This window comes from Zeus faber, assembly GCF_960531495.2.
Source record: "Zeus faber genome assembly, chromosome: 1".
NCBI classification, from domain to species: domain Eukaryota; kingdom Metazoa; phylum Chordata; class Actinopteri; order Zeiformes; family Zeidae; genus Zeus; species Zeus faber.
The window spans coordinates 10,093,184-10,121,156 of record NC_137193.1 but is presented as its reverse complement, the minus strand read 5'-3'; the positions used below and the strand labels follow the sequence as shown (position 1 = coordinate 10,121,156).

The following is a 27,973-nucleotide window of genomic DNA, read 5'->3' as shown; positions in this document are numbered from 1 at the left end:
AAGGATCCATACAAACGCCTTCCAAGTTTATTGTCGCCCTCTTTTCTGAAATGAAAAGAAAAGTGGTGAATTCTGACCACGTGAAGGACGCTCCCAGCTCCAAAGAAAAACACGTTTTAATGTCTATTTGCCCATCGTATCATTTTGTTCATCCTGACTTCTGTTTCACCTCCTCCCAAAACCCTCCCACAGAATGATAGCCCGGCGATGAAGAAGGCGGTGTCCCTCCTCTCCCTCACCACGCCCACCAGCAACCGCAAACGCCGCCGCCTGCGCGACACCCTGGCCCAGCTCACCAAGGAGACTGAGATCTCGCCCTTCCCCCCACCCCGCAAGAGGCCCTCAGCGGAGCACACCCTCTCCATGGGCTCCCTGCTGGACATCTCCAACACACCCGAAACCTGCAAGGCCCTCGCAGGTAGGTGTCTAAAGGGAAACTAATTGGGGAAAAATTAAGGGCTGTACCCAACTCGGAATTTAATCGGTCTAATCTGACTTGGATGAATATTACTTACGAATTACGAATATTAATATATATACGAATATTCGACTATTCGGTGGGGGGACACGGAGGAACGGAGCAGGTGCGCCGACCGATCCGGTATCAAACGGGCCCCGGGGCAAAATTATTAAAGTCCGTAGTATCGATAAGCTCTGATTTATTTATTAATTTAGGCTATATAACCGATTTATAACTTGCAAAAAGATATTCGTCTCAGAAGCATTTTCGCTATTATCAGAAGAGACATCTCGTCTCTCTCTCTCTCCGCTCCATCCCCGGAATGAAGATATGCGCAAGGGGGGCGGGCCGACTCCCTCGGCCTGGCCCTCACGCGCGCGCAAGGAGACCCTACTTTGAGTGCATGACGGCAAACTAAGCGCTGATTGCGCCTCAGTCGCCCCCTCACCATGCAGAAAATAAAGCGGTGTTAATTCTGCTCTAATTGTTTTTCTTTTTCTTTTTTTCTCTTAAAACATAAAAATAGAACCGATAAAGAGTGCCCTTAAAGTACCGTTTCGATTACCAGTATGGATAAGTGGTACCGTTGAAATCTTAACGACACCCATCCCTACTTGTGCCCTGTTTCTCAGTGCCCTGTACCCACACTGTTTTTAGTTTTATTTGGAGGAACAGGGCATGGCGATTGTGCCCGTTGTGTGTGGATGATTCCCCTTATTTATAATTCCTCATTGAAATGTTATTCCGGTGCATTTTTGTAAGCTCAGATGTGTTTTATCCTGTTATTGTAATGCCGACTGTCGGACCAAAAAAAAAAAAGTTGATGAGACTCCCTCCAAAAACGAAAGCACGGTACGCACAGTCCGGAACTCCGAGAGCCCTGGCGACTAGCTGAGAGCAAATGAATGGAAATAGCAAGTTGGATTGAATTACAGCAGGAAGATGAGTGTGAGCCAGTCACAGAAAGGCGCTTTCTGAGTTACTGGGTGTACTTCTAACACTGGAGGCGAGAGAAGTCCGGTGCGTCCCTGGTGGAGGCCACAGACTGTAATAAGTTACTTTTAGGCCTCATTCAAATGGAATTCGTCTCACAGCGGGTTCTGCTGTATTTCCTGGTTTACTCATGAGGGATTTACAAATCGGTGTCATTTCCTTTTGAAATCGTGTCACCATGAACACTTCAACTCTCCGTTATTGGCCCAACCAGCCGTTCCAAAGGTGGTGGATTCAAGAGGTTTGTTTGTTACAGACACATACAGACGAGCATACATATATGTAGTGAAATTACATTGCAACGCACCCGGAGATTATGCACAATAAGTACCGACTGGCACAATAGCTAACTAATTAACAAACTAAACTAACTGATTCCTAAAACTTAATTCAGTTCGTAAATATAATAAAATAAGAGTAAAAAAGGTAATTTACTAAGGGGGAATACAAGTATATACATGTACAATACAATATAAGTACATCTATATGGAATATACTATATGCGAAACGCCACACTACAACCCATGCATACACACACGTGCACATGCTTTGGATGGTGGCCGATGAAATGTGGCCTCAGCATTTGTATGCATCCTGCAGGGAGGGGAGGGTAGTTCAGTGGTACGTTTGGTTGAACACACCACCCTCTGCAGGACCCGCCTGTCCTGAGCAGAACAGTTCCCAAACCAGGCAGTGACGTTGCCTGTCAGGATGCTCTCCACCGCTCCACAGTAGAAGGACTTGAGGATCCTCACAGAGACCCTGAATTTCTTCAGCCCCCTGAGGTGGTAAAGACACTCCCTCGCCTTTCTCACCAGAGTGTCTGTTTGTACAGTCCATGTTAAGTCCTCCGTGATGTGGACTCCCAGGTACTTCAAGCTGCTCACCCTGTCGACAGAAGTCCCATTAATCACAAGGGCGCGTACGTCCTCGGTTGTAATCCTCGCCTAAAGTCCACAATCAGCTCCTTAGTTTTGCTGACGTTCAGGAGGAGGCTGTTGCCCTGGCACCAGAGTGAGAGGTCAGCCACCTCCTCGCGGTGGGCCTTCTCGTCATTGTCGGTGATCAGGCCACCGTGACGGTGTCGTCAGCGAACTTGATGATGGTGTTCGGGCTGGACCTGGCCACACAGTCCTGTGTGTTCACTCCTCCCACCCCAACCACCTGTATTAGAAAACTCTGGTTGAAAAAGGGAGGAAGAATCGATTATGCCGGGGGTTGAAGAATATGCGACGGATGGAGAAATGTCACTCTTACATTGGTTTTGACCGTTAAAAGATTGGCTTCTTACAACCAAGGTCTTTACTCTGTCGGCGATGAAGCTGAGCACTTCTCTATAGGATCTTTTGTTATGAGTCGAACAATGTCGCTCGGGCATTCACTGCGTAGCGGCATGTTCTATCTTCTCACAGTAATTTTGTCTAATAAAACGGATCGGAGATCTGATTAAAACACAGATCTTACCAGGATGTTATTTACAACACTGATAAAGACGGCAGCGTTCCGCCTCGGCAGACTCCCTCAGCGAAAACCTATCTTAACAGCATCTCTTTGAAGCCGGAAGAAGATGCGCTTTTCAGTGATCCAGAAAGGGCTGAACCTAATGATCGAAACATCTTTTTTTATTTTTATTTTTTTAAAGCAGGGCCGGCCAAAATAAGACCTGGGGACGTCTTCTGGCTCTATGCCCATTTTTATTTATTTATTCATTTTGTTTCTTCTTCCCCGGTCTGATAAGATCTTCTTTTGGGCTTTCGTTCCGTCTTTTGGAAGTACTGTATCATGTTTTTCTTCCGAGAATTTGTGACCGAGCGCAAGGAGCATTTCTTAATTTTAATCTCAAAAAAGGGAGCATTTCCATTCCATTTCCTAGACTCGCTGAGCTGGTTCACTCCTACCAGAATATTTGGGCACCTCTTTGCGCAAGTTAAATATTGAAACTTTTCCGCCGTCCTCCGCGATGGAATGAGTCAGATTACGTGGCATATCAGTCTGGTGCGGATATGGACAACAAGAGACTAATGAAATTGCTAAACATAACTAAAATCCATGAAATAATTAAGTTTCATACATTTAATTGAAGTCATCACCATAGCAACGTATCGCTTGTTTGGTTTCGCCGTCATACTTCTCCCTCGCTCGAGGTTTTTTTTTTTTTCCTTTTCCTCCCCACGTGCCGTTCTGAAAGTGCCGTTACCTGGAAACAAACAGTTTCCTCCTCAGCATAAATGCGCGCACGGCCATGTTGTTTGTTTGTCGTTCCTCTGGAAGCCTCCATCTACGACTACTACTACTACTACTACTACTACTACTACTACTACTACTACTACTACTACTACTACTGGGCTTGTTTTTGTTTGTTTTTTCTCGACTGCATCCTTTCATTCTACTGAGTACGACTACTTCCTGGCTGTGTGCCGCCCTGCGCCCCAAACACTTCCGTTGATACGATTATAACAGGACCGCAGATTGTTCAGTTCTTATTGATTAGACAAAATCTTTATAGATTAAACTCTTATTAGCAATTAGTCGATAGCCGATTAATTGTTAACATCCCTAGTTGAGAGACTTGCACATTCTTACCTTTCACTGTTGGTTAAAACATCCATCCAATCCAAGCGAGGTCAACAGAATTGAGCAAACGTGTTGGTGCAATAGACCTGACGCCTGACTCACACATTCAATCCAACTTTCTAAATTGAAAACATTTGTTTTCTTGAGAGGGATGAAATCTAATTTCGGGTATTTTTTACGGTTAGGAGTTTTTTTTTTTTTTATTATAATTTGAGACGCAGCCCTCTCTAATACGGCTCATATTTCAGGGCAGCTTAAAGCGGTCACTTTGCCTCCGTGGCCGTACGCGAGGACCAGGGAAGTCAACGCGGGGAACACGTCGGAACATCTACAGCGCAGCACAGCCGTGTCATATTTAGCTCCATTTCCAGCGACGCAGAACAATATTCCATCCATCAGCAGGGCTTGACATTAAGCTTTTTAAACCACTTTCCCAAAGGGCAAGTCACTGAGATGTTTTACTTGCCCCGAAGCCAAATTAATTTGTCTGAAATGGAAAATGTAGGCCTGTTAAAAAAATAAAATACTACCAACAGGGATTTGCACAATTATGATTCATTATCGTACAAAACATACAATTAACAGGTAACAATGACAATAAATTAGGTATGCATACGGTACACAGTAAAGTGTATGTACACGGGTTGGGCGATGGTTTCATTTTTATTTTGTCCAATCATGGCTTCTCAACATCGCCGATAGGGGCTGGTGGGAGATGAAGGGGGTGGGGGGAGTTACGTCACCGCCCCCGCCAGTGAATTGCCAGCATGGACGACGTGGAAAGAAATATTTGTTTATATTACATAATTTATTCTCTTTTGCATTTCTTTAATTAATATTACTGACGTCAGAATTGAATTGTGATTAAAGATTACGAATAATCATCTTGAGCGCAGCTCGGCATCTGACAGAGCTTTGAAATAATCCAACCTTTAAGCTTTCTGCAAGCAACACAGTTAACGTAACTCAAATAAACATTCATAAAAGAGTGTTAACATTTTATTGAAAATATTTAGACATAAAAAAATCTATTTAATAACAATTTCTCGTGTCTCCCACGGCTCCCGTTTAAAAGTCTGTGTGCGCAGGGACCGCGCTGAGTGGTTTGGAGGCCTCAGGCAATACCTATCTGAGTATTCCCATTCCCTTCACGACCTGGCTCAATGCTGGGTTTAGTTTGAACATGGGGGGAGCGGGGAGGGCGGTTTGAGTGTCAAGCACTTAATTTCCTGTTTTCTGGCAAATTGTTGTGCAACAATCTGTGCCTTTTCTGTGTCAATTTATGGTGGAATTGTCTTCACCTAAAGGAAAACACAAAACTGTTTTTATTGGAGCGACCAATGCAGGTGTTATAAATATTGAGGGGGACGCATCCCCTCCGAAATGTACCTCACTCAATGCAATCTTGGCTCGTGAACAATAACTAATTGGAGGTAGGTCGATAGATAGATAGATAGATACTAGACAGGTAGATACTGTAGATAGATCGATAGATGGATACTAGATAGATAGATGGATACTAGATAGATGGATACTAGATAGATAAATACTAGATAGATAGATAGATACCAGATAGATGGGTACTAGATAGATGGATACTAGATAGATGGGTACTAGCTGGATACTAGATAGATGGACACTTAATAGATAGATGGACACTTAATAGATAGATGGACACTTAATAGATAGATGGACACTAGATAGATAGATGGACACTAGATAGATAGATGGACACTAGATAGATAGATAGATAGATCTCTCCAGTGAACAGAGCTAAATGAGAATTCTAACTGAACCATTCAAATGCTCTGTACTCTGTTAGAAGACAATGGAGCGAAGAAAATATTGGGAATATAACATTTAATTTAAAACGATAGGATAGTATTTTTTGATGAAATGCCTTTCTCTCGTTATGATTGTGTAATTCATTTTACACAATGTTAATTGAGTTCAGTCACATTATATGATTATAAATGATATATCTTTTTTCCGTCTGAATAAATAATAAAATTCAAAAATTCATACAATTTAACTGTTCAAAGAAATGCTTGGAAGCCTTAAGAGACTAACTGTTCAAAACTACTGCAGGTGCGTCCGTTCTCTTCCGCCCACCGCGTCTGTGTCCCCTCCGTACGTTCTTCCAATTCTGCTCATCACATCGCAGCGTCGCGTTCCGTTTAACATCAGTATCTTTGATATCACGATCCAAATCATGTCCATAGCGTTGACTATCCTGATGGAGTGTGTACCGCCACCTCCCACAAGCTGCCAGTACGCTGTTCCGCCCTCCCAAGTGGACATACTGTATGTATTGGATCGGAGCGCACCTTTTCTTTAAGTTATCAGAACACACAAGCTGCACGCTATGGCTTGTGCGTTCGCCCCCACCCCTCGCCCGCATATGCAGCTCAGCTGGAAAATAATGTTACATTGGAGATCACATTTATGTTTCACCTGCCCGCTCGGATGATTGCACCAGGCACTCCGCTTGTCCGGACACAGAGTTCACTTGTCCCGGGCGAGCGGTGGGCCCCGATCTGTTTGCGCCGAATCACTCATCTCTCCTCACCCCGTCCTTCCAGAGAGTTCCAAGCCCTCCAAGAGCTCGACCCCGCTGCTCTCCAAGCAGTCGGCCCGGTGGCAGGTTTCCAAGGAGCTCTATCAAACTGAGAGCAACTATGTGGACATTTTATCCACCATACTAAAGGTAGGTGGATAGCTCTGGTGAGCTCTGGCCCACTTCTGGTGTGTGTGTGTGTGTGTGTGTGTGTGTGTGTGTGTGTGTGTGTGTGTGTGTGTGTGTGTGTGTGTGTGTGTGTGTGTGTGTGTGTGTGTGTGTGTGTGTGTGTGTGTGTGTGTGTGTGTGTGTGTGTGTGTGTGTATTCCAGCCGCTCTCACAGGTTGGCCTGCTTGTTGCCCATGACAAGCGGGTCAGACTACAGTGTATCTTTTAGAGTTTGTGTGTGTGAGAGACACACAAGCTCTCATGCTCCCCTGGCCTGTCTTATCTGCTGGCCCCAGTAGTGAGTCAAGGCAGCTGACCAGTGAGGGAGAAAATGACCTGCCTGACTCTCGTTTTCTCTCTCTGCACCTCTGTTTGCCTTCAAAACATCAAACCTGCACCCCCCCCCCACCCCTGCCAGTTTGTATTTCCATTTCTGTTCCATTCTGCACCCTCTCAGATCTTCCTCCCGGCTTCTCCTTCCTCTGAGCTCACACTGTTATTTCTCCTTCAACCGCACGCACGCACGCGATCCGATTGTCCTCCCTCCCTCGGCTCATGAGCTAACCCTTCAGAGGGTCTTTAAGAAAAGTCAGCCCCAGTCGAGGCAGGTCCCACTGCTCTCTCATTAGTGAGAGAGTGTCTTGAACTAAAAGGTTAGGCCACCTCATGCTCTGCCATTAACATTGACCCCAACGCTGGCATCGCCTGGCATTTGCCAAAGGAAGTAAAAAATGACCAAGGGGAACTTCATTGTTAAGTCATTAATGTGGGAATGCTAAGCCCACATAAGAGTACTCGTGTGGACAGCACAGCTATTTAATCTATTTTCACCGTGTAGTCATCTCATCCAAAAGGTCATTGAGAAGCAAGTGCAAATTCTACCTTTAAGCGCTTCAAAGTCATTTTTCCCCACTTATTTTCACATGACCTCATGACGTCTTGGCAAAAAAGGCTCTTGAGCACCAAAATCCATTCACTTCTTTCATAAACTAGGACAGCAAAGCGAAAAGTCTAAAAGCGTCCGTAAATGACGCAGTTAACCCCTAAATGATGCAGCTTGTGTGTTACAGTGTTAAACTGTCATGAAAAAGCAAAGAAAAATCACAATACCCAAGAGAGCGTCTTCTACTGCGAACACAGGTATAACTGCACACCAGGGAAATACTCCACAGATGAGGAAATATTGTGGAAAGATATTCAGGCTTTAATGTTGTCATCGTGTTTTTGTACATATCGCCTCCAAATGTCCTCAAGGCTGAAAATCACAGATTTTGACAAAGGAAGGCAAAGAACGCCGTCTCGATCCCGAGCTGCCGTAAGAGTTGAGATGCAGCCGCTGAAAACTTCACGGCGAGCAGAACTTCCCAGTGAATGGCAGTGCGGCACACTTTATTTAAAACCACTTGTCTCATACAATTTAGCATCACACGAGGGTCACACTGCCTAGACCTTGAGTTTTCCCAGAACGTCAAACCTTTTTTTGATTTAAAAGGTTAGGGTCATTTATTTTTTAGTTTTTTCTTAGCTCTATTTAAACCTTGAGCATGAAATGGTTGTGCAGACCATCGTTTAACTGGATGTTAAGTTGGGGATATTGAGCAGCAATTCGGTCATTAAAGCAAAATAACCCTCGACAGGGTGATCAGGACACACATGCACATTATTCCACTGATGATGACATTTTTGGCTGCATATATGTATGCTCGTATGTATGTGATAAATACACATAGAATCTTGATTACTCGGCTATTTACAAAAAAAAAGATTACATTCGTACTTGCAAGACGTAAGCCACTAGCTGGTATTTGCAAGAGCCTGTGAGCAGCGTGAAACGATGTACGTGAAACCGGGTGCAGAAGTGGTTGCTGATATAAAGGAAAAACGGTGTTGTCCACATAGAAGTGTAATATGTACTGATAAGTTGACTGTAACAGCACAGCAAACCTGTGCATAAACATTTGCCATGTTACCAGCGCCAGGAATGCGTATTTTGACACGAGGGCTGCCACTAACTACTATTTTTCTATCGATTTATCTATCGACTATTTTATCAATTAGTCAATTAATTGGAACGATTAATGGAACGATTCCCTCCAAAAGAAATTGACCAAAATGACCATTTCATTTAAGTTCATTTTATTTAGACAACAACAACAAAGTATATGTGTAATTGTGTAATGTAGCACAAAACAAGATGTAAACAAAGGTTTGCATATTAAAGTGAAAAACAACGTTTAAATGGGCAACTCCAACATGATAAAAATAAATATTATTGTTGAAGTCACTAGTGCAACTCCACAATAAATATAGGGTTCTAATAAACCCCTTATTAAAGTAAAAAAAAAGTTAGGTCTGCATATTAAACAAAGTGGTTGTGTGTGTGTGTGTGTGTGTGTGTGTGTGTGTGTGTGTGTGTGTGTGTGTGTGTGTGTGTGTGTGTGTGTGTGTGTGTGTGTGTGTGTGTGTGTGTGTGTGTGTGTGTGTGTGTGTGTGTGTGTGTGTGTGTGTGCGCAAATTTGTTGGTACCCTTTAACGAAAAAAGAAGAACCCACTATTTTCTCTGAAATAACTTGAAGCTCGCAAAAGTAATTGGCATCCATCATTGTCTATTCCATATTTAATAGAAAACAGACTTTGCTTTTGATTTTTGATTTAACAGAATATTTTACGTAATAAAACAAGTGAAAATGGCCCGGACAAAAATGAAGGCACCCGTAACCTAATATTTTGTTGCACAACGTTTCGAGGCAATCACTGCAATAAGTGATGTCTGTAGCTCTCCATATGTCTTCTGCACCTGTCAACAGGTGGTTTGGCCCACTCTTCCTGAGCAAACTGCTCCAGCTGTCTCAGGTTTGAAGGGGGCCTTCTCCAGACTGCGTGTTTCAGCTCTTTCCATGGATGTTCCATAGGATTCAGATCAGGGCTCATAGAAGGCCACTTCAGGATAGTCCAATGTTTTGTTCTTATCCATTCTTGGCTGCTTTTAGCTGTGTGTTTCGGGTCATTATCCTGTTGGAGGACCCATGACCTGCGACTGAGACAGCTTTCTGACGCTGGGCAGTACGTTTCGCACCAGAATGCCTTGATAGTCTTGAGATTTCATTGTGCCCTGCACAGATTCAAGGCCCCCCCTATGCCAGACGCAGCAAAGCAGCCCCAAAACATTACCGAGCCTCCTCCGTGTTTCACTGTAGGTAAGGTGTTCTTTTCTTTGAAAGCTTCTTTTCGTCTGTGAACAACTCATCTGTCCAAAGGACCTTCTCCCAGAAGCAGGGAGAGTCTGGCTTTTTTATGTCTTTCTTTGAAAAGTGGAGTCCTCCTGGGTCTTCTTCCATGGAGCCCACTGTCACTCACAAAACGACGGATGGTGCAATCAGACACTGATGTACCTTGACCTTGGAGTTCAGCTTGTACCTCTTTGAAAGTTGTCCTTGGCTCTTTTTCTACCATTCGTACTATCCTTCTGTTCAACCTGCGGTTGATTTTCCTCTTGCGGCCACGTCCAGGGAGTTTGGCTACAGTCCCATGGACCTTTAAACTTCTTAATAATATTTGCATCTGTAGTCACAGGAACATCAAGCTGCCTGGAGATGCTCTTATAGCCTTTACCTTTAACATGTTTGCCTGTAATTTTCTTCCTGATCTCATCAGACAACTCTCTCCTTTCCTTTCTCTGGTCCATGTTCAGTGTGGTGCACACGATGATACCAAACAGCAGAGTGACTACTTTTCTCCATTTAAATAGGCTGAATGACTGATTATAAGATTGAGGAGAAGACCTGTATGATACCAATTAAAGAAAACCGTATAAATTATCACTATAATCCAATTATTTATAATCTTTTATAAGGGCTACCGACAAATCCGTCCAGGCCATTTTAGAGTATGATTGATCTCTTTGGCAATAATTTCTCTCTTTTCACGTTTTCTTTGCTTTACTCTGTGGCATATTAAAGGCATGAGAGTATACATGAGAAAATTGCTTTTGATTCCATCACTTTTCAAGAGGAATGAAGCTGTGTGTGTGTGTGTGTGTGTGTGTGTGTGTGTGTGTGTGTGTGTGTGTGTGTGTGTGTGTGTGTGTGTGTGTGTGTGTGTGTGTGTGTGTGTGTGTGTGTGTGTGTGTGTGTGTGTGTGTGTGTGTGTGTGTGTGTGTGATGCAGCCTGGATGGAATGTTTTAACCATAGCATGGGAACCCTCATCGTCTACTGTTGACAGGGGTCTCATATCTTTGATCATGTTGAGGACACTATTTGGAAGAGCTGCTCCAATTAATTACACCATGATAATTATTATTTAATGAAAGAGTAAGACATACTAATGTTCTCTACACCTTTAATCATATTGATCACAATTGCTCAAATGGTATCTATTGTATGTATGGCATCCCCTACCTAAATAAATGTGCTTAAATGGCAGAAATAAAATAAACCGATAAGGTACATGTCCCAGCGCCACAAACACACATACTGACATCCTCAATCAATGTAGAATAAGCTGAGATTCTAGCCGAAACATTTTCTTATTTTTTTTCTTTTAAAAATTAGGGTATCTAGCAGCTACAAGGACAAAATATATTCAAAAGCTCTACCTAATAATGGTCATTTAATATACATAAATAGACAACACTAAAGGTGGTTTTGCCTTTTCTGGCGGTCCATCATGCAAAACATGCCTGTGTTTTCTCTTCAGGCGCTCATGCATAGCGCCAGTGCTGCTGTTATATGTACAAACCACCCTCTTTCCTGCAAATTTGAAGTACTCCCATACTTTTGTAGCCTTGGGTCTTTGGAAACTTTTACACTGAACCAGGGCCCCAGACTAACTGTTTTCACCACCGGCCCAAAAAACAATTTTTAACCATCCCGAACCGAATGTAAACTAAACAATGCCCGAAAATCAACATGTTGTTTCTTTACTTTGTTATTATCATCTAAAGTTGTTAGTGGCATAATAAAAACACCATTAAAATGCTGAGGAAATAATTCTATTTTACTCCCTTTTAAAAAAAAAAAATAAATAAATAAAAAGTCAGACAAAGATAACTTTGCTTTCCGTTTATTCTGTAAAACTCATATATTAAGGAAATTTTGCCCATGGTCCTAAATGAAAGCAACATTCAAGATGTCCAATGTTTACATAATATCTTATAATACATAGAATATCGTCCCCAGTAACTGAATTTAATTCCAATAATTCCAACGAGTACCATGTTTAATTTCTCCCGTTTACAACAAACCAAATTTCATGAAAATTGGTTCAGAATTAAGTGAGTTAGTCTATTTTGTAGAGCGTAGTCTTCAGTCTCAATACACATTGAATTTGTTTACTAGCTTGTTTGTTTTTCCAAGGCGGGCCGGTGTATTTTCAGCGGTTTACATTTTAAAGAATTTATGCGGCACATGTGTAAACAGCAACACGCAACAGAAGCCAATACACCTTGGCGCGTTCGCCGGCGTGTAACGAAAGGCTCAATTTTGTTTCCCAGTGCAGAGGGGCCACATGTTTTGGCAATGAACCGAGCAGGCTTTTGAAAGCAAAGTTTTGTATGCTGTGCGAAACCTTTCTGCCACCTCTTAGATTGCGCTCGGCCCATGCATAAAACAACACCACCGCCATCTGTGTCTCTTCTTGTTTTTCGCCGGGTTGAGATTTGGTGCGTGGGCAGCCCCGCGCTGGTTCCCTGCTCTCGACTTTATGTACAATCATGTACAGTCACATTGCCTGTGATTGTACACGCGTTGAATTTCCTCTGTATGTGTTTTACATCCGTACGTTTATTTTTCCCCTCCCCTAGCTCTTTAAGCTCCCATTGGATAAAGAGGAACAGGTGGGCGGACCCATCCTTGCCCAAGAGGAAATCAAGACCATATTTGGTAGCATCCCAGAGATCTTCGAGGTGCACAGCAGGATCAAGGTGGAGTAGTCCCTTTGTTTGTCTCTTAGTTCTTCTTTTTTTCTGCCTACATCTCGCCTAGAAAACCTTGCAACCGGCATAGATTGACACATATTTGTCTTTTTTATTTATTAAGTGAGAAGCTGTTCAATAAGTGATTACAAACTCAGATCATCTAATAACGTTTCCGTGGATTAATTTTTCGCTCCAAATATACAGTAGGGCAAAAAAGTATTTAGTCAGCCACCAATTGTGCAAGTTCTCCCACTTAAAAAGATGAGAGAGGCCTGTAGTTTTCATCATAGGTACACTTTGACTATGAGAGACAAAGAGTGGGGGGGAAAGAATCCAGGAAATCACATTGTAGGATTTTTAATGAATTAATTGGTAAATTCCTCTGTAAAACAAGTATTTGGTCACCTACAAACAAGCAAGATTTCTGGCTTTCACAGACCTGTAACTTTTTCTTTAAGAGGCTCCTCTGTCCTCCACTCGTTACCTGTATTAATGGCACCTGTTTGAACTCGTTATCAGTATAAAAGACACCTGTCCACAACCTCAAACAGTCACACTCCAAACTCCACTATGGCCAAGACCAAAGAGCTGTCAAAGGACACCAGAAACAAAATTGTAGACCTGCACCAGGCTGGGAAGACTGAGTCTGCAATAGGTAAGCAGCTTGTTGTGAAGAAATCAACTGTGGGAGCAATTATTAGAAAATGGAAGACATACAAGACCACTGATAATTTCCCTCGATCTGGGGCTCCACGCAAGATCTCACTCCTTGGGGTCAAAATGATCACAAGAACGGTGAGCAAACATCCCAGAACCACACGGGGGGACCTAGTGAACGACCTGCAGAGAGCTGGGACCAAAGTAACAAAGGCTACCATCAGTAACACACTACGCCGCCAGGGACTCAAATCCTGCAGTGCCAGACGTGTCCCCCTGCTTAAGCCAGAACATGTCCAGGTCCGTCTGAAGTTTGCTAGAGAGCATTTGGATGATCCAGAAGAGGATTAAGAGAGTGTCATATGGTCAGATGAAACCAAAACAGAACTTTTTGGTAAAAACTCAACTTGTCGTGTTTGGAGGAGAAAGAAACCTGAGTTGCATCCAAAGAATACCATACCTACTGTGAAGCATGGGGTGGAAACATCATGCTTTGCGGCTGTTTTTCTGCAAAGGGACCAGGACGACTGATCCGTGTAAAGGAAAGAATGAATGGGGCCATGTATCGTGAGATTTTGAATGAAAACCTCCTTCCATCAGCAAGGGCATTGAAGATGAAACATGGCTGGGTCTTTCAGCATGACAATGATCCAAACACACCGCCCGGGCAACGAAGGAGTGGCTTCGTAAGAAGCATTTCAAGGTCCTGCAGTGGCCTAGCCCGTCTCCAGATCTCAACCCCATAGAAAATCTTTGGAGGGAGTTGAAAGTCTGTGTTGCCCAGCAACAGCCCCAAAACATCACTGCTCTAGAGGAGATCTGCATGGAGGAATGGGCCAAATACCAGCAACAGTGTGTGAAAACCTTGTGAAGACTTACAGAAAACATTTGACCTCTGTCATTGCAAACAAAGGGTATATAACATATATAAGTATTGAGATGAACTTTTGTTATTGACCAATACATATTTTCCACCATAATTTGCAAATAAATTCTTCAAAAATCAGACAATGTGATTTGTTTTGGATTTTTTTTTCTCATTTTGTCTCTCATAGTTGAGGTAACCCTATGATGAAAATAACAGGCCTCTCTCATCTTTTTAAGTGGGAGAACAATTGGTGACTAAATACTTTTTTGCCCCACTGTGTATCCATCGTCATATTGAAGGGTATTGTTGTGTTCCATTAATAATAATGAAGTTTAGTGTGGCGGCTGCCAAAACAGGTTCAGAATAAACTAAACTCAACGAGAGGAAAATTCTACCAATGTGTGGAGTCTAAAAGCAGGCACCGATCTCACAATAATGGGTAGCTAAAGCCTGCTGCCGCCACCCCAACTGCAGGCCCACGGCTTTGTCATGTTGATGATTTGATCTTCCAAATGGTGATGTTAATTCTGCCTGCTTTTGTTTTTTGGACGGAATCAGGCTGACCTTGAGGATCTTTTGGCTGACTGGTCAGAGGACAAGAGTGTGGGAAACATCATCCTAAAATACGTGAGTACATCCCACACAACGCGACACATTCAAATGTGAAAGAAATCCCACTTAAACTACTGCGCCCTTGAATGTTAACAGCCTTTTTTTCGTAGCAAGTGTGATTTATTGCCTTTCTATCCAGTCGTATCATTAAACTTAAAATAACTTATTGGTTAATAAAGCACATCTTTGGTCTACCTGAGTGATCATTATGTCCTCAATTGAGTCATCGTGCGAGGGAGTTTGAATTGAAAAGTAGGTTTTCTCCTGATTTGGATCGTCTTTAATACTATTGAATTCCATGTGGTGTTTGTTAATTGGTCTGCTCACAGCATTATTGTAGAAATACAAATAGGTGAATTCCTCTCGTCCAAATATGCTTTTTCTTCTTCGTAGTACTCACTCAAGGGTATTCCCCCAAATTGAGTACTTTTCACAATATTCTATTTTATACTTTTCAAAATCTTAATTTATTGTTTTCTGTGAAATAGTATGCTGCTGTTCTTTAACATAGAATTTTAAATGTAAAGGCATATATTCGGATATTGCTTTTATTGATATCTTGTCAATATATTTTTTCTTAATAGTTTATCATACAAATTTTATTATTTATTTATCCATTAAAATAGAAAAAGGTATACTGTCTGTATACGAGAACAATGATGTCAAAAAGAGAACTATTTTAAAGCAAAACAACTTTTTTTTTTATCTTAAAATAAACAGCCTCAAAATCATTTTGATGGTACACTGACTTGTTATATCAAGAATGGCGCCTCTTTCATTCCCACACACCCCCTCGAATGACTCGTCTTGCACTATTTAACTTTGGTGTTCGGGTTCGAAACCGCGGGCAAGTTGCGTTACGCTTTACGGCACTACGTCGCTTCCCTGATGTGTGGCTCTGGTAATAACCATTTTTATGGCTGGTAAAAATAAAAAAAAAAAGATCTGCCACGGCGGGCATGCACTGGCCAGTGATAAGCCCGGTGAGCACAGTCACTTTCACTGCGCCACAGGGTTTGTTTCACCCTCACTTGCGGGTGAGAGCCCATTTGCCAGGCAGAGCGCAACTGGCACCTTCACCAACAGCAGGTGGCCCCATCCCTCTCTCCTTGCGGTGAGGTATGTCCGTGCGAGCGGCGCTGTAACCTGGGTGTCCGTTATATTTCGGTTTGTAACGTAGGCTGTTGTCGAAACATGACCAATAAGGTTCAAATTTGTCCGGTGAAATGAGTTATTTTCGGACACGGGACACCTGTTTTTACGACAGTCGTGTGAAAGTGCAATTGCACTCAAACTGTAGGGGCGCCAAATACTAAAGGTTACATAGTGCTGCATCGTGCCATCCCAGACTCGGTTGGTATGCAAGTGCAGGAAAAGGATTCTTGAAGGAGGTCTTGGCTCTTATATTCGATCACGGCAAGAAATGTTAGTTTGCATGTTATTTAGGTTAGGTATTTCTCCCGGACTTCCTGCCTTGATCGCACTTATCTGGAGAGGTTTAGCAACGTGTCTCAAGAGGAAGCTCAGACTAAAACACATAATCTCAGATTTTTTTTATCCGTCTCTGTTTTTTTCCGTTGTCGTTTTTACGTCTACACCGCAGCCGTTAATACCACAGACAGAATGCTGTGCCCAGTGACATACTGTAGCTGTGCTGATGCACAAATCCCCCCTGCACAAATCATAAAGTAATTACTAGTTAAAACATAAATATCTTAGAAAACATATGCATTTTTCATAAATGTCTGGACTCTGGTGGCTTTGATGTTTCTTTCCTCCTTAAATAATGACTGAGGGCCTGGTCGCCCTTTGTGTTCTTTTATGTGGTTTCTACACAGAACGTACCCTGGTGGCTTAACAAAATATGTTGTATGGGTGATTTCATTTATTTTTCCGTCCACCCCAAGCAAACCTTTTTCGTAGTGCATTTCACTTTCAGCATTCCTTCACGGGAAGTCAAACCTCCCCTCCCGTCTCTCCTGTTTGCAGTCCAAGGAACTAGTCAAGGCCTACCCGCCCTTTGTCAACTTCTTTGAAACGAGCAAGGAAACCATCGTCGGGTGTGAGAAACAGAAGCCGCGCTTCCACGCCTTCCTCAAGGTAGACTGTTTTTTGTTTTGTTTTTTTTCCCTAGATCTGCACGAATGTGTGTATTCATCAGCGTACTGTCTTCACAGATTCTGGATGACATCACATTTTCATAACGTACTTGGCCGCGTCAGTTGATTGTTCAGAGTTTTGGCAGGATGAGAACAGCCATCTGACTAGGCGGGCGACTTTGTTTTATCGACTTGGAATTATCATTTCAGAGTGTTTTCACTTTGAGGTTACACGTTAGTAAATGTGTCGTGGCCTCCCAAGGTGGCTTGTCAAATCAATTAATTAAAGTTAACACGGATACCAAGAAGTTGCCAAGTGACTACTGTCACTTTGGGTCCTTGGCTCATCGTCTATCTTACATTACTATTACAATACATTTAGCAGATGCTTTTATCCAAAGCGACTTACAATTGTTCAATCACTGACGGACGCAGCCATCAGGAGCAATTAGGGGTTAAGTGTCTTGCTCAAGGACACTACAGCATGCTAGCAGGAGGAGCCTGGGATCCAACCAGCAACCTTTAGATCACTAGACCACCAGCTCTACCGCCTGAGCTACCATCCCCTATCTCACTGATTCTCAGTGTCTCCACTGGTGGGTGTGTGATATGGCCAAAATATCATATCACAATTTATTTTGACTGTATTATGGTCTATGACATCCATGTTGCTTTTAAAGGGGACCTGTTATGCTCCTTTTCAACAAATTAATGTATGGTCTCTGAGGTCCCCAAAACATGTTTTTAAAGTTTGTTTTTTTTCCTGAAAATTCCACTCATTATGCATTCGAGCCGTTGTAACATGCCAACTGTAACAACTGTAGTGTTCCAAAATGGGCTGTCATTTGTGGGTGGAGCTACTCTCCCCAGACCCCTAGTTCTGTGTACCAATGGGGTTTGAGCACAAGTTCCGGGTTGTGTGAGCCAATGGGACATTTCCATCGTCTGCAGTTTTGTCACGGAGAGTTTTGATTCCTATTTTTTTTTTTTTTTCTTCTAAGATCTGTGCTGGTCTGTAACCCAACAACAGAACACTTCCCACGCTTAGCTCATAGCTTTGATGCTAGCGGCTCCGGTTGCACTCCAGCCATGGCTGGAGACACTTGGATGGAGGGCGGTTCTAATTCTGAAGAAAGCCCCGCTTGATGTAAGAAGGGGCTTCAAATCTGAACGGCTTGTTGCACCACATGTTTTTCTGAAATAGATGGCTCACACAAAACAGACTGGGTCATTTTATTTCACAGTTTGTGTGTAGAGACCAAAATCTATGTGCATAAGCTCTGGGGAAAAAAAGAGTTTCGCATAATAGGCTCCCTTTAAGACTTACTTAGCAAGTTTCTAAACTGTGCAACACAATTAGCACACTTAATAATTAAGTAAATTAAATGAATGGTGAGACTCAAATAGGGCTCTAATGGTAGAGGTACACCGGGCGCGTAGGCGCAGAGCGTGGTTTTTGACTGGCTCCACCGGCTTCGTGGTGCAGCGCCACAGAGGCGTCAACGTTGTCTTAGAGGAGGAATTGTGCCTTGACTTGTTGAGGTTCATGACTGAGATGCTTTGCTGCAGATGTAGGTGGGTCCAAACAGGTTGTTCTTGTGTTTGGAAACTTGTCCTCACACAGCTCCTCGCGACTGTCCTGGCGCACTCTCACCGCCGCCTCTTGTTTCCTCGATACCGTGCAGATCAACCAGTCCAAGCCGGAGTGCGGCAGGCAGACGCTGGTCGAGCTTCTCATCCGGCCCGTGCAGAGACTGCCCAGTGTGGCCTTGCTCCTCAACGGTAACCCTACGTTACACACCGCCACCTCACGCTCCGCTCTCCTACGCGTTGAGTTTCTGCCTCCAAACAGGAGAAGAGGAGAGCGCACCCTCACACACGTGCTGTAGATTGCAGTGTTTCTCCTACAGTTGTTCTGTTGGTGTGCCCCCTGCGCACCTTGAAGTAAGAGTTTTGCGATGTCTGTGTTTGCAAAATGACTTTCTCTCTATTTAAATGGGTAATCCGAAAGATTATTTGGTTTAATAAATAAATAAATAAAGGTCCCTTATTTGATACTTTTTTGAGCTGGGAATTGGGAATAACACACAAAGACATTTAATGTATTTGCCTTATGTATGTGCTCTCTGTACATTGTTGGTGGCAGGGTCCACCAAACACAGTCTTATGGATTGCCACGTTAATGTGTTTTTTCAGCATAGGGAGGCAAGCCTTTCCCCTTCCTTTACCCTTCTATATCTCTTCCTGGCCGCTGAATGTGTACCCACGACTCCGCCACTTTCCGTTTTTTTCCTGCGTTTTCCGCTACCTGTGTGTTGACAGCACCACTTACTCAATCCACATCCCCCGCAGACATAAAGAAGCACACCGCCGACGACAACCCCGACAAGATGACCCTGGACAGTGCCATCGAGTCCCTGAAGGAAGTTATGACGTGAGTGGCGTCCCCTCCATTCAAGCACAGCTGCTTCCCTTTAAATACACTGTGGGCCATATTTGACACCTTTGTGAAACTGAGTGCCACATTTGGGAGAGCACTTACAATTTGTTTGTAAAAACACAGCGATTCTTTAGCCACAAACTCAGCGAGCCTGGGGATGCCTCAAAGTTTGCGTTGCCGTGGGATCCAGCTCACCAAAGCTTACAGCTGCTATTTAACATCTTATCCATCCCACTCAAAGTCGGCGTCGGAAGGAATAGGAGTCATGAATCCACAAATGAATGCATTCCTGATTACATCATGTTATGGTCAAAAAATTCATCCTACTGAATCACCTCAAAGCTGATTCAATAAGAAGTCCTCTTTATTAATTGAAATTCTCAGCAAACAGAGCTGTATTAATGTCTTATTCATTGTATGCTGTCATATCTCGTTAACGTACTTTTCAACAAGGGCGAGCCCCAAATTGTGGATTAGCCGTTTAACCTCCACACTCAGATACACAGCCCAATTGGCTACTCCCTGCCTTTGTATTTCACCTTTCCAGAGAAAAATGTGTTTGTCCTTGCGCTCAAACCTTGTTTGTTTGATTGTTTATTTATTTATTTATTTATTTATTTATTTATCTATCTCTCTATCTATTTATTTATTTGGTAGTAAAAAAAATACTTTCTTTCTTCATCTGCGTTTCGAGTGGAGAATTCTCAATGCCTCTGTGATTTTGGTGTTGTTCAAGCTCAAGAGATTATTTGTTGCATACATACATGTGCTCAAGTACGCTGTACTGGGCACATGTATGTCCTTGCATAACATGGCCGTCACGGCCAGGGCCGGACATTGAGAAGCACAATGTAATGAGGCACTCCACGAAAACATCCCTGCACGTTCTTCTTGCTTATGCAGTTGCCAGTAAAAAATATATTCCCAGGATTCCATAGACTTGGTTTGTGTGGTTGAAGCTGTTAAATGTATGAACACAACCCGTGATACCATGGAAACCTCTACCTTGCAGTTGTCTATACTCGGCTTCAGTGAGGCCGCCTGCGTTCTCAAGCCATTGTGTTTGTTCCTCATTCCTGAGCGAGAGTCTCGGGGGAATTTGAGCACAGAAAAATATATTTACATTTATTCTGTGCACAATACATGTGTTTGCATGTTTGCTGTTATCGATGTTAACGTGCAGTTATAACCTCTCTCATACCCCTTTCCTGCCGTACCAAAAACCTGGTGAGACCTGCTAACATCCGGCATTTGTCATCATTGGGAAAAGGAAAAACCCGGGTTTCAGTCCCTGGTCAGATGACCTTGCAGTAGCCACAGGCTTTTATTGGCTCCACCTCTGATTGGCTGTGATGTAAACAGGATACTCATGTCGACCTGCTAATTGGGGAGTTTATAGACTATCCAGAATATCCATGTATCATTTCATATCTGATTTTTAAATCCAAAATCAAAATTTGTGAAAGTTAATAACTTTTTTCCCGCATGGGGGACCAGGAAATGTTGTGAGTGGGGATCGCTCCGAGGGGACCACAGTGGAGAACCCCCACGCTCCCCGCCGGGCTCCGAGCCACTCAGGCATTTCCCCAAGTCGGTCTCTGAACTGGACGAGCGTCTCTGCTCCCCGCAGTGGGAATGGGAGAGGAGTTAATTGCCTAAAATGAGAGTGTTTAGCGTGTTTTTTAAACTTTGGTAGATCCGCTTATTTTTGTTTTAAAAAAAAAAAAAAAAAAAAAAAACCGATCACAATCAGTTTTACTCATACGCCCTCTCACAAACTCTTGCTCAGTGCGCTCACATTGTCACTCTCTCTAGCTCAACTTTTCCTCCTACACACTCGCTCACGTGCCACAAAATCAACCAGTTGGAGAATTTGAAAAGGTAAATTCTGATTGGCTGTTTCGTCTCCAATCACAACGCTTCAGCGTTAAGCTTAATAGCTCTCATCAGCCAATAGGAGGGAAGATGTGCTCTTAATGGGTTTGATCCCTGGAAAATGCTCGGGTCACTGTGTAATTGTTCATGATTATTGCTATTTTTACTTTAATTCTTTGAAAAGTATTGAGTAAACTGTAAACAGCTACACCATTAAAAATAAATAAATAAAAATAATAAAAAGTACACGGGCCACTATCTATATAGTATACATTAAATATGGAAAGGGGGAGAGGTTTGAAATGTTTGGCACACCCACAACAGCCGGTCAGTTTTGAGCCGACACGTACGCAGGGGCACAAATCTGTCGACAAGACACTTCACACCGCAGCCCCGTCGCCGGCGCTCTGACAAAAGCAACGGTGTGATTCAAGATTGAACACACATTCAACACTGGCCCAGCGGTGGAACCCCGGGTCCGTCGCAGCTGATGCATTTTTCTGGCGGCTGAGAACACTGGTTCACATCGTCTCATTTCATTTTCGCTGTTTATCACGGTTGGGCCGGTGTTAAAATTGTGAATGAAGCCAAACACTGTGCGGGTATACCGAATTTTACCACGAGGTAATGCGGAGCCAAATTCCTTAACAACATGACAAGCTGAGCTCAAGCTGATTGGGCGTCTGACTGAGTCAGTCACACTACGGCCAGTTCAAGTGAGTCTTGACACAGGAGCGAGAAGACCCGCCTGCTTTCTTAAAATTAGCCGTGTGGTCAAATTGCGGGTCCCCGGTGAACTACGGCAGCAATGGAGAGCGAGTGGTGGATCGAGCGAGGCGTGTCGGTGTCGTTCCACAGTTGTAGGGTACTGTATGTGTCCGAAAACACATTGAAACACTTTTTTATTATTCTACCCTATATTGACATTTAAAAGTCTAGACCTGAATATAAGGCGACAACACTTTTTGAGATGTATTTACGAGGAAAAAAAGAACATTCTCATATTAGGGTCAACACGGTAATTTCCCGTAACGTCTCATGATGATAAAATGTCAGTTTGCATAAAATCAAACTTCAGGCTCGACTTCAGGTTCAGGCTTGACTGGAAAAACCGAAAATTGACCCAACTGTACTGTTCATGGTATTACAGTCAGCGGTAGGAGAAATGTGTGTGGCACTTTTCTGTCATACGTACTGAACTACATAACTACTCATCGCTGCAAATGTTAAATAAGGAAAATATGCAGCTTCATTTTTGTCATTTAGAGCTGCCAATTTGCTTGTTGGCTCTACTGTTTGGCAGCAGCAACTTTCACCACGGGGGGGTGGCAGGAAATTGTTATTTTTTTTATTTTTTTTATTTTTTTTTAAAGTAATATAGAAACAATGAAACTGCTCCTACAACGGAAACAAAACATGGGTTACAATATTTTTATTAAAATAAGTGTTTGGGAAAACAGATTGGCGTCGTGCCGCACTCGACGAAAGGACTGAGATGTTCCTGACACCGTGTGCTGAATAAGAAATGTGAAACAAACAGCTGAGTCATCATTTCATGAACGTGTAATTTGAACGGTGCGATATGTCGTCGTCTTTATCAGTAGTCGACTTCTGTGCGGCCTTATTATTTTAATCGCGGCCCGTTCGATTCGTCACACTAATCTTTTCTTCCTGCGTTAACTGTGGCCTTTACAGCTCTATCTCTTAACACTAAAAGTTATTCCAAAAGAACGGCCAGTCGACAATGCAGTCGTTACTTGTGAAGAACGCCTTTCATTTTAAGAACAACTGCCCGCCATTCTTTATAGAGCAGCAACGATTAGTCGATTAATCGATTAGTCGCCAACTATTTTGATGAAGGATTAATCGCTTGGGTCATTTTTTTTTTTTTCTAAGTATTTTCAGAGAATTTCCAAATTCTCTGATTCCAGCTTAAATGTGAATATTTTCTGGTTTCTTTAGACGTGTATGACAGTAAACCTAATATCTTGGGGTTGTGGACAGAACAAGACATTTGAGGACTTCGCCTCGAGCTTCGGTAAACAGAAATCAACATTTTTCATCATTTTGGAACATTTTACAGACAAGTCGATTAATCGAGAAAATAGTTGAAGGATTTAATCAATGAAGATAATAATGGTGCGTTGCAGCTGTAGTCGTCAACGCAAGAACCAAATATAGTTCTTTAAACCGTTGGCAAAACATCAGAGAGGCCTCAGTCTTGTAGCAAGAGATAAAGAGAGAGAGATTGGGTCTTGACGAAGAGCGATGGGAGCTGCAGAGGTGAAGGATGTCGCACTGACGTCACCACCTCAACTTGCTTGCTGCCTGAGTCTCCATGCCAGAGACCTGCCGACTCGATACATATTGCGATACTTTGGTGCAGATTCGATACGCATTGCGATACTGCGAATATTGTGATACGGTATTACAATACTCTTATACTTATATTATCTCTTACATGAGGCCTTTTGCTTTGAAATGTTAACTGATGAAAGTTGTGATTTAAATTTTTTTTTTTTTTTTTCATTGGACGTTGCATTTGATATTTTCTCGATAACATAACATTTGAAGTTACTTTAATTTCAAGTTAAATACTTTTGAGTCGTGTTTATTTTGTTTTTTGTATTGACTTTTGCCTTGTAATTATTTGTTTTTATTGTTAATTGTTAATTTAATTTGTTAATTTATGTGTCATTTTGCTATGTAGAGCACTTTGTGCTGCATGTTGGTATGAAAGCAGAGGTGCTATAAAGTTGCGTTTATTTAGATTAATTTGTAAAGGATACAAAAATAAATTGGCTCTCGCACGAGGACACAACCCATTTATGCGAAGCTGTTTCGATTGTTGGCTGGCTGTTTTCTGTCGTGTCTTCTCCGTCGTCTGCACTTGGCTTCGGGTGGCAGCAATTGAGATGCGCCCGTATATTTGTGGTGTTGCCACAATATTTTGTCTTGCCGTTGCAACTAAGCTTGGCCAGATTTACGTTAAATAGTCTATCTGTGATCGACTCCATCGATTGCAGATAGACATTGATAAACTGAGGGGGGTTTTTTTTTTTTTGTTTTTTTTCTTTCTACAACATCAGCATTGAAACGGTGTAAACACAGTTAACTGTGATCTGAAGCTGCAGTGGAGGGGGAGAGAGTGAGAGGGGGCGGAGGCTCTCGCCCTCACCGCTCGGAGCTTTAGCTTAGCCCCTGGTGATCGGATCTCAATTACCCGCTCTGCAGTCCCGCGCAGAGACTTTGAGGGGCAGGTGCTCAAAAAAAGAAGGAAAAGGCACATGGACCCCCGGCTGCTTTTCCAGGCCTTTTGTCGCTCTGGGAAACGGAGCTGCAGGGCGGAGCGCAGATCACTGGGGTGCTTGTGATCTGCCTTGCGCTGTGCGCACATTGCAGGCCCCCACCTCGCGCTCTATAAGCAAATCTTATTGATTATAATATAGCAATGTATAATATGATTTTAGAGCAAAAGGTTTCGTTTTTGTTGCCTAAGTTTCTTACTTGTATGGAAAATGAAAAACGTAAACCAAACTAATAGAATTGGAGCAGTTTTTCCTTTTTCTTTTTTATTTTTCCTCCTCCAGACAACTGTGCGACTGTGCCCGTCTTCATGTTGGATAGATTTACGTTTGTTTGTTTCTCACATGTATGAAACGACATTTCTAAACACAACTGAGATTATAATTAATAATCGATTTGTGAATTGTTTGAGACCACATGTGACAATATTACTGATTTGCTTGGAAATGCAATCAACAGTCGGATTTTAAAACCGTTTATTTTCTTAACAAACATCTATCTATTTGTGCTCTGAGATGTCTGGGGAAGAAAGTGAGGAATTTCAAAATGGAAAATCTGTAGGACGGTATTCTCATTGACGTAAAATACTGGCTTTACGAAGCACTTAAAAAAAAAATAAAAAATAAAAAAAAAACCTACCCGAGACATGTGCAACCACGCTCTTCATGGCTGCTGCTTCCTGCACGTCTCCCTTAACCGTTTTCCCCCTCTTCTCTCCCTTCCTTCTTCCATCCTCACCGCCCTGCTGCATCTCCTCCTCTCCTCACCCCCAGTCACATCAATGAGGACAAGCGAAAGACGGAGGGCCAGAAGCAGATCTTCAACGTGGTGTACGAAGTCGACGGCTGCCCCGTGAGTCACAGCCGGGCTTCCTCCGCTTTTCTCCTCTTTTTCGCCGCGTTTGCCCTCCCAAGTCTGATCCGGATCCGTGTTTTAAAACCCGTCTGTCGCGGGCAGCAGCCGTCACATCGGTGTGGCCCGGGTCGTAAAAACAGACGCGTCGACGTCCCGGTCCCGGTATCGCCATCGTGGCGGAACGTAGGGATGTCCGAGTGAGCTCGACGAAAGCCGCCTCGTTGTCTCCGTTCGTATTCAGCAATTCGCAGCACCTTAAATTTCCCTTTTTGATTTTCACCCTGACATTTATACGAGAGGTCACCTGGAGTCTGGACCTCTCTCTCAGTTCCCCTCATCGCTCCTGTCCCTAAACGGGCGCTGAAGTAAGAAGATTTTATCACGGCGAACCTGTCGATTCACCATGTGGAACATCGCGCTTTGGGGAGACACAATGTCCACACCGTCCAGGACTTGTTTCGTCCCCGTTTCCTCTTTTTCCTACCACCTTTTACACCACCACACACACACACATAAAAATCATGAACTGCCTTGTGTGCTACTATCGCTCTTGTTATTGATTAGCCGCCGCTCACTCAAGTAACCCGCTCCGCCGTAAGATCTTCCGTTGCTGCCTCTTCTTTTGACGCTCAGGCCAACCTGCTCTCCTCCCACCGCTCTCTGGTTCACCGCGTGGAGACCATCGCCCTGGGAGACCAGCCATGTGACCGCGGCGAGCAAGTCACCTTATTCCTCTTCAACGACTGCCTTGAGGTAATGCACACAGACACACACACTCGCTCGCCCCGAGGCACCTTTCGTATCTACCTGGGCTTTTAACAAGGCTTCTATTAACTGGTCGCTCGTTTTAGTTATTAGTAGGGTTGCCGCGTTTTTTTCGGTGTTACCTGTGTTACACGGTGTTTAGGCATAGATGATTACATTACTTTCCCTTCGCCCCCACTGTCGTTTTGCTTTACTTTTTTAAATAGAAATAAAAACCCATTCAGTGAATTTTCGTGTATCAGCACAAATGTAAATCTTATTAAAACAATTTTTTGTAGTTTTCCCAAGAATTGTCAGCTCAATTTGGTCAAAATACACAACAAAAGAAAGAATGTAGAATTTTTTCTCAAAAAATTTTCCTATGTTGGTTGGCCCTTTAGTCCTCGGTGAAATGATGTCCAAAGTAGGAATGATAAGATAATTAAAAATACGTTAAAATAATCTCTGGGAATCTCTGTCTCCTCACACTGGAATCTGAAAAGCGGCTGTTATCATTTCATACCAGTAGCTGAGTTCTAATACAGTGATTCTCAACGCTTTTCCTCTCAAGGCCCCTTTCGTTACGCTCTACCTCCAATTCACACCGAGAGCATCACGTCAGCGCCATGTCGCGAGGCAACTGGAGCCCTCGGGTTTTTATTTACGCCTCGGCTCTATTTTTCTGGGCTGCAGGTGTGAACTGGACTGTAAATTCCCATAGAGGTCCTTTCAAAAGATTTGTATTTCATATTTAGGGAAATTATTTAATTACAGAAGCCTGGTGTGCATCAACCACATATTTAAAATTGCTGATGCGCGGTCCAAATGTGGATGACTGAGTTAAATTAGCAAACTAATACATTTTCCCCACATCAAATTGAACCGCCATGTAAATAAAACATTATCATTCCAGCAGGAAAACAAATCAGCCATGAATAGACTTCCTATTTGACTTTATACTTGGGAAGTAGTTTTCTAGACTTTATTGCTGTGGTATAACGTACCTGCGGCAACACGGAGGACAGTGGAGGTGGACGCTCTCCTTGCTGCTTGGAGTCACTACGTGTGGGCTCCACCCAAACTGACTTGTCAAGCAAAAGATTTTTATCGTAGAGAATATGTCGATTTATTAATAAGGTATCATAAAGCTATTTATGTTTTTTTGTTTTGTTATTTTATCAAATGTGCAAGAATATATCAATGTTGCATGTTTTTCTTTGTTTAATAATCAAACCATAAATAACTGAGGACAACAATGATCATTAAACACTTTATGACAGAAACAGCTAAATGAATACACATATATAGATTGTGTAAATCTCCTGCATCCTCCTCCTCTGGTTAATGGGATGTACCCACCGCTGCCGTCCCTGCCTTCTCCTTCTGATCCAGGGGAAGGAGAAGAACCTGCACCGCCTTCCTCCTGTCAATAGCCGCAATGTATTTATACGGTAGATTAGTATTCATTTCAGTGATAAAACACGTTGTATTCAAGCCAGAAGCTGCTGTCTGAAATATAAACAATGGAGGCTAAACTCACAAAGGAATCCAACTAGGTTAAGAAACGGACTCGAATGAAAGGAAAAAGGGTTGAAAACAAAAGCAAAGAGTCACTTGAACCCAATAAAGGTTGATACATTCCACAATTTGAGTGCTGCGTTCCCTAGCGCATCGTAGGCACTCGGTGTGAATTTATGAATCGACTGGTGTTGACGTGACGCTCTTGGTGTGAATTGCGGGTTAGGCCACAGAAGATTGTTTCGAGGACCAAATTCTGAGTACCTGTGTATATACTATAATTAGAGGTAATAGTGAAACTATAATTTAAAAAAAAAATAATAATCAGTAAT

The 27,973-nt window shown here is 42.8% G+C and overlaps 1 protein-coding gene across 1 annotated transcript in view; it reads left to right on the top strand.

Moving 5' to 3' along the window:
- Positions 1 to 27,973, top strand: part of ect2 (epithelial cell transforming 2) — a 64,509-nt gene that overhangs the window by 20,590 nt on the left and 15,946 nt on the right. The window contains exons 12-20 of the mRNA XM_080012704.1: positions 193 to 418; positions 6,610 to 6,734; positions 12,554 to 12,673; positions 14,751 to 14,819; positions 16,794 to 16,904; positions 18,589 to 18,685; positions 19,256 to 19,337; positions 25,298 to 25,376; positions 26,013 to 26,132. Of these exons, the coding sequence (XP_079868830.1) occupies positions 193 to 418; positions 6,610 to 6,734; positions 12,554 to 12,673; positions 14,751 to 14,819; positions 16,794 to 16,904; positions 18,589 to 18,685; positions 19,256 to 19,337; positions 25,298 to 25,376; positions 26,013 to 26,132 (1,029 nt within the window). The remainder of the gene's footprint in view (positions 1 to 192; positions 419 to 6,609; positions 6,735 to 12,553; positions 12,674 to 14,750; positions 14,820 to 16,793; positions 16,905 to 18,588; positions 18,686 to 19,255; positions 19,338 to 25,297; positions 25,377 to 26,012; positions 26,133 to 27,973) is intronic.